This window comes from Hipposideros armiger, unplaced genomic scaffold (genome assembly GCF_001890085.2).
Source record: "Hipposideros armiger isolate ML-2016 unplaced genomic scaffold, ASM189008v1 scaffold_1085, whole genome shotgun sequence".
Taxonomy (NCBI): Eukaryota; Metazoa; Chordata; class Mammalia; order Chiroptera; family Hipposideridae; genus Hipposideros; species Hipposideros armiger.
The window spans coordinates 115,790-123,250 of NW_017732435.1; the positions used below are offsets into that span (position 1 = coordinate 115,790).

The 7,461-nt window shown below is 52.4% G+C and overlaps 1 protein-coding gene across 1 annotated transcript in view; it reads right to left on the reverse strand.

Annotated features, from left to right (window-relative positions):
• Positions 1 to 1,822: 1,822 nt before the first annotated feature.
• GALNT2 (polypeptide N-acetylgalactosaminyltransferase 2) overlaps positions 1,823 to 7,461 on the reverse strand; it is a 197,305-nt gene continuing 191,666 nt past the window's right edge. The window contains exon 16 of the mRNA XM_019632150.1: positions 1,823 to 4,420. Coding sequence (XP_019487695.1) covers positions 4,265 to 4,420 — 156 coding nt within the window. The 3' untranslated portion in view covers positions 1,823 to 4,264. The remainder of the gene's footprint in view (positions 4,421 to 7,461) is intronic.

Sequence of the window (7,461 nt, forward strand, 5' to 3'; positions counted from 1 at the left end):
CCCTGCCCCCGGGGCACTTGTCAGCTGCTATTTCTCAAGATAACTGCAAATTCAGTGACTGTATGAATCTCTGGGAGCTGGGCTCACGCAGCTCTGTCTTGCCACTTGGCCTCAGAATCAGGGTGGGAGCCCAGGTCCAGGGTCAACGTCAGCGTGAGCCCCAGGGCCTCCACCTAGACTGGCCCTGTGGGTTCCTATCTGCTTTGCTCTGCCTCTTCTCACAGCAAGAAGACACCTCCACTGACACTTAGAGATGGCCCCAGATCACAGGTGGAGATCACAGGTCACGTACGCTGTACGCTGACAGCCTTAGAATTTAGAGGACCCAGAAACTTGGAGAAAATGACATCTTTATTTTCATGAACCTCCAGCTGAATGTAGCCAACAAACTAGGAACTTGTCACCAACAAAAAAACCCTAGATATTTTCCTATCACATTAATTATTGCAAATTTTTCATTAACACTGTTTGTGCTCATCACTACTTTGAAATTACAGCAGCTATTAGATAGGAGGCCTTGTTATTTGACTTAGAAGCATGTATTATAAAAATATTTTGATAACTGTGTGTCAGTTAATTAGCCGTCTCTGGAATCGCATGGTGTGTTTTATTCATGTGAAAACCTTCTCAGAAGAGGCCCCAAGCTGCCAGCAATATCAGAGGCCCAGCGTGAAGTTGCCCAGGGGCCTGTGGCCGCTCACTGAGGACCACGGGGCTGCGCTGCCCACCCACTTTCAGAACTCGCTCAGCCATGGCAAACGTGATAGGAAATAACGGTCCTCGCCTCCTCCTTGCCTCAGCACTCACTTCCAGGGCTGAGGACGATGGCACTGGGAGGTGACTGTTGCCAGCTGCACAAGTGCTGGTTCTGGGCTCCAGGACCTGAGAGGTCTGCAGGGCTGGGGTGGGGTGGCCACGGGGAAAGATGTGTCTTCCCTAAGGAGAGGAAGGAAGGGAAAGGAAGGATGGACAGAAAACAGAGCTGCAGCAGGAGTGGGGAGAGGAGAAAGGAAGGAGGATGCAGAGGACAGACAGACACACGCGCACGATTCCTGAAGGGCTCTGATGGATACGGCACCATTATGCTAATGGCTTGTTTTGTTTCTCCCATGGCCGGAGAGCAAATTTGTGGCTGCTTTGCCTGGAGAAAGAGGGTGCGGTGCGCAAATGTGCTCCAGGGAGCTCACCGGCGGTGTTTTCAGCACTCCCACCTCCATCTCAATCCAAAATGCTGAAAAGAATTGGTCAAAGTTGTGTTTCCTTGACAAATCTGCAGGGTTGCTGAAAAGCAGGGATGTTAGGAGGCTGAGGAAGTGGGGGAGGAACCTCACCCAGCCTCAGATGGAGCTGGAGAGCCCGAGGTAGCTGGTAAACATGTAGACAGATTTCAAATACTTAAAACTGTGCAAATACTGCCCCCTGCCCCTACCCGGGTTTGGATTGTAGGCCCTGGGTCTGTGCATGCCCAGGGCTGACTGCAGGTGAGTACTCAGGAGTGGTGTGACCTTGAGCAAGTCAGCCTCTGACCTTGAGCAGGGTAAAAGCTTCAGCACCAGCTTTCCCAGCCAGCTGTAAAACTGCTATCTCACAAGATACTGTGAAGAGAGAAGTATTTAAGAGCCTTAGTGCCTGCCCCATCATTAACACCCCTCGAATGGTAACAGTCATTGCAAATAAGAATGATCCACAAAAGGGCTTTTCCAAAGTGTGACAGGAAATGACAGTGAGCAGGGCTCCTGAGAAGACAGAGCATCACCACCGTCCTCCAGCACCAGCCACATCTGTCCCATAAAGACTAAAGAAAGACACAGCCGCCGCCAGGCAGCATTATCTATAAAGTATCTTCTCTTTATTTAAGTTAAACAATTTTCAAGGATGGTTTCCATCTATAAAATGGACAAAGTACAAGCTCTGTACAGCAGTTCTTTAAAAAAATCAACTGGAAAAAAAATTACCAAACTATATTTTGAATTTGCAAAACATACAGATACCATCATTTTCGCTTTTATGAAGACATAAGAAAGACCGTCACAGAGAAGACGACTAACTTCGCCACGCTTTGCTCACAGGGCTCTTAGGAAAGAATCTTTATTTGTAAAAACAGGAGTGGGAGGGAGAGACAGTCCCGATGACTACAAAATAATGCAACCACAGTAAGTCACTTTGGCACACTGTGTCATGTAAACATAGCTCACCTCAAGGGAACCCTCCCAGCCCACCCTTGCTCACAACACCTGCGCCACCCACGGCCGCGTCGCCCACCAGCTCAGGGATGGGGAGCTGTCCCCCAAGGGGCTGGGTGTACCTGGCCTGATGGTACAAAGGTTGGTAAGACTTCTGGGTTGGGTGGAGTTGTGTGGGCGAAGGATCGTCAAGGTCAAGAACTTGATTAAAATTTGTTTTCCATCTTGGCCAAATTTGTTTTCCATCAATGGGACGTTTTTCTAACAGCAGAAACAACTCATAGTTGACAGGGTCTAACAGGGACCCAGGCTGAGTTGAAAAGCCTGACACAGAGCCGGCTGCCCCAGGGCCCACCTGGAGCCAAGGCCTCTGAAGATGCCAGTGTGGGTAAGTTCGTCCAGCTCCAGCCGCCTGTCCATCGGAAATGTGTCTGGCCGCCTGGCAAGGGGTGGAAGGGGAGAAGACAGAGGAACAGGTCCCTCAGCCGCACCTCCACGCCTGAGCCCACTGTCATGAAGCAAACATGCAGGGTTTTTGCAGTGGAGGAAGAAAGATCACCAATATTGCCTTTCCTAAAAGAAATAAGCAGGAAAGAGAGCAGTACTTGGCAGTGCCAACCTCGCAGAACCTTCCGGGGCCACTTCTCACTGTGTGAGCTCCCAGCACCCCCAAAGGGGACTGAAGATGTGCATGTAGGAAGTGTGTCCCACCACATGGTAGCTTGTGGGTTGCCGGGGTGGCCAGCCTCTGAGACTGGGCATGCGTGTGGGAGGGGGCGGGGCAGGACGCGGGCCAGGGGCCAGTCTGCAGGGGCTGTGGCCCTCTGACCCTTCAAAGGCAAGGAGGGCTGTGCAGGGATAGTTCTGGGTGCCAGGCAGACGCTCAGGCACCTCTTCCTGTTCCTAACTCGTAGTTTGTAACTGTCCTGTGGTTTATACCGACACCTGCTTCTCAAGCCACCAGGTGCCTGTTTTGGGCCCTGAGCGGGCAGTGCTGCTGTCCATCCTTCCTAACGCTTGATCCAAAGCTCCTGAGGCATCACCTGGGCCTGGGAGGAACAGCAGGCCGGCCAGATTCCGGGGCCCAGGTGACAGTGGCAGTGCTGCCAGCACACCAGGACAGTCACGAATAGCCCGATGCCAGCCTGTGACAGCTTCCGACAGCCACTGGGAGCTGTGGGATGGTTTTAAAAAATTTTTTTTCTGTAGAGAAACGAAATTTAATTTAAAAAGACCTAAAGCAATATTTGTCAAAATAAGTAGCCCATGCAGGTTTACAGATACCCAGGGCATGGGAAGTGGGTCCGAGCAGAGCAGTGACTCCCAAGCTAAAGCCAAACAGAGATGTCTGGCCTGGGCCTTGGGCACCACTGGCTCCCGGGGCAGCTGCGGGAAAGGTCCCGCCAGCCACGGTGGCGCCTTCTCACCACTAAGGCCACTCACAGGGGGTGGAGGCCACCTCCCCCTCTGGGACAGCCTGGCCCATCCTGCGCCCGGCTGTGAACTGCGTCGTGGAGAACTTACAAGATGAGGACGACCTATAGAAACCATGGGGAACTGACCGTACACTCTTTCTCTCTGTATACTTGTAGTTAGTGTCCCGCCATAGAAAAGTTCATATTCAAATGTAGCAAGTACATCATGTGGGAGGGGGTCTGTAGCTGGGAACCGGGGAGCAGGGCAGGGGGACGGGACGTGACCCTGCCAAGAGACGGTTCGGTGCTGTGGGGACCGCACAGGATAGCGATGGGATCAAGATGGAGATTTCAAAAGACTGCTCCTTGGTGGGGCGGGCGTGCCCCTCCCGGCTCCCCAATCCCCAACCAGACCAGGAGGAAGCCGGGAAGGGGGAGCTGTGGCCTCCAGAAGGGGGACTTGGCCGCGTGCTGCGACGAGGGCAGTTCTCTCTTCGCCTCTTCTGTGTCCACCCAGTGTCCCGTGCCTGGCTGAAGTTCTCCGACTTTCAGACCATGATGGAATACTGAGGTATATAGTTTCGCGGAAAGTTTAGGAGACGCAACCAATACCATGACCGTGAGACGCAGCTGCTGGTGCAGGGACAGGATGCCCGGCCGGGGCGCCTACTGCTGCAGGTTCAGCGAGAACTTCCACTGCTGGGACAGGGCGGGGCCGCACACCTCCACGCTCAGGCCCCCCGTCTTGGCTGTGCGGCTGTCCAGGCACAGATTGCTGCCCACATGCCGTAGCTTGGAGTTGCCCTCGATCTGCTCCCATTTCTGCAAAAGACAGGAGGACGCCTACAGTGAACGTGGAGCAGGGGGCAAGTGGGTGCATCTGCAGGGCTGGGGCTGCATTAGAAACAAAGGTCTCTGGTCATAAAGGATGGGAGTAGCCACAGGTCTGCCCAGGAAATAAACCTGGGTCTGCCTTGCCTTGCAACTCAAAACCTCTTCTCTGGGCCCTGCCAGAGGTCACATCTCCTGCCCCATCCTGTCCCTTCTTTGGGTATCCCCTTCTTCAAGCCCCAGTGCTTTCCTGTAGGGTCTGCACCCATTCACAGAAAGCCTGATGTGATATTTCACCCCAAGAAAGTAGCCACAGGGCACTGACAGCTTGCAGGGGGCCCCAGCCCTGCCTAGGGGCCTTGGTCTGGGCACTTTCATGATCCCACTTAGGGCGTATGCTCAGAAGAACGGTGTCAGGTCAAACAGAGGCAGAGACGGAACATCATGTTGAGGAACCTATTTCTATATTGTGTGTCTTCCCTACCAGTGTGTGAGCACCTACACGGGTGTGAGAAACTTCTCAGCCACCCTAGAGTCCCCCAGTGCTCTGCATGGCAGGGACCAAACAATATTTGCTGAGTTCTGAACATGCATGCCCCCCACTAAAACCAAGCCAAACCAACCAACCAAACTCAATCACCAATCAACACACCAACCAACCAAACTCAATCATTAATTAATCCATCAACACATCAACCAACCAACCTACCAACCAACCAACTGAACTCAATCATCAACCAACAACCAACCAACATCAATCACCAATCAACCCTTCAACCAACCAAGTCAGAAAACAAAGTGCACAACCCAGCCTGAAGGAAATCTGGGGACCTTTCACCATGTTGTTTATCCCCATGTGAAAACCTCTAAGCTTGTTCTTTAGAAGAAAAGTAACACACGTGTTTTTTTTCCCCAAAGCTCTCCCTTCATTAATGTCACCTGTGATTCTAATTAATTTTTTACACTGTGTGCACTAAAGCTCCTTTCCGTAAGTATTGTTACAAATCCTTTTGGTGCTGTGGAAAGCGAACTTGCTTACTCTTGCCTTCCTCCCCTCTGGCTCTGCAAATGCACACATAGTATGAACATACAGATGAGCCTGGAAACCAGGTATTCCAACTGGAAGGCAGTGCAGCTTCAAGATAAAATCAGCTGGGAAGCCTCTTCTCAAAGGGCAAATGGATGAGGTGAGGGGAGGCGGGCAGAGAGGAGCCCAGCGCCTGGCAGACCTTCTACACAAGGACGGCTGCAAGGATGCTCTCAGAAGGCCCCAGGGGCTGATTTCCCCACAGTGCCACCAGGTGAGCCCAGGTGAGTCAGGGAAGCTATGGCCACCTGGCTGCCACCTCCTCCTGCATTCCTGCCCCCTTCACTGTCAGCTATTCCTCATGCTGTTTTCCTCCATTGTCATGTAAAGTGTGTATGGCTGCCAACATCTGCATGTCACTCTGAGTGGCCAGAATGAATGGCATCTGAGTCCCTTTTCTGGGCGGCTTCTGCTGTCAAAGCACCTGCTAAACGGAGGGCCTTACAACCCCCCCCCCCCCCCCAGCTGTCTCCGGAAGGCAGTATGTCAGGTTTCTAGAATTGGCACAGCCTCACCCCCTCCTTAATGGGCGAAGTCTCGGGGTGACAAGTTTAACAGCTCCTCAGGCATACACGCCAGCATCTAGAAAAGCTAACTGTTTGCAGGCCTTTATCCACCTCATGATGTGAGCCTTGCAGGGTGTCAGTTATGGTTCCCAAGAGCTGGCACTGAGGCAGGACACCTCTCAACTCTTGAAATAAAGCCAGCTCTTAATAAAGGTAAGTCTAGTGATGAAGCATCGTGTCTTAAAAAGATGTGGGGGCCAGATAGACTCGTCACTGTCACTTGGCTCCATCTCCACAGACATCACCCCCTTACACCCCATGTGATGCACCCGCCTTGAAGAGTTCCGGGTAGCCTGGGTCCAAGGGATCGTGGCCTCCCTTGTCTAACAGCCCCTCTTGCTCACCAGGGCACTACACAGTCAGGACACTGCATTAACACACATGAGTGTTGCGGTGCCAACCACGAGCACGGCCGGCAGAGGCGGCCCCCATGGCAAACCAGGCTGGGGTCCGCAGCGCAGGGCAGCAGGGGCGTCCAGGGCTGAGCTGGGGGCGGCTAGAAGAAAGCGGGCCCTGCACGCATTTCCCTGACACCTGGGACTGGAGCAAGGGACACTGGCGAGGAGGCAGAGTCTGGGCCTCATCCTCCCCTTTTGTGAAATCAGTGTTGGATTAGACGCCCACATAGGCGCCTGGCGCCAGCAGGCTCCGTGCCTCAGTTTCTCCACAGCCACCTGTCTCATAAGGAGCGGCTGTAGAAGATGGGCCAGTGCTCCATGCGTTGGCACGCTGGGGGGCCCTTGTGGCTGTATCTACCTCTGACAGTAGCCATGAACCTGCGGCTCAAGGAGAGGTCTGCCTCCAAGTTCCCACCAGGGAGCACATCAGACAAGCCCAGCTTTAAAGTAAAAATATACTCTGAACTGTTTGGAAAAATATAGTATACTTGAGTGTGTATGTGGATAAGGTCTCATCCATTTAGACTTTAATCACTTAGAATTTTTTAAATTTAAAAAGGAAAACTATTTAATGAATTAAAAAAAGCATGTAATTTCTCTTTACAATATCCAGTGGTGTGGGGAGGACAATGAAAACAACCAGAAAAAGTGTCATCAGACCTCCAGTTTGGGACACAAGGACTCTTAAAACAGTCTTGCTCTCACGGCTGTGACGTTACCAGCATACCGGAAAGACAGCCCGGGACGCAATACCTCCCTTTAGTGGCGTCACCATGAACCTCACTCTCTTTTCTAGTACTTACTGGTACGTCAGTGTCTCGCTAACTTCTCCTGAATGAAGTCAGACACTTTTGTTTTCTAAACAAAGCTTTGAGTCATGACTTTCACTCACTCAGGCTGCGTGTTTACGAGCCAGCGGGGGGTGCTGTGTTCTGAACCTGGGCCACACTCCCCGTGTGTGTGTGTGTGTGTGTGTGTGTG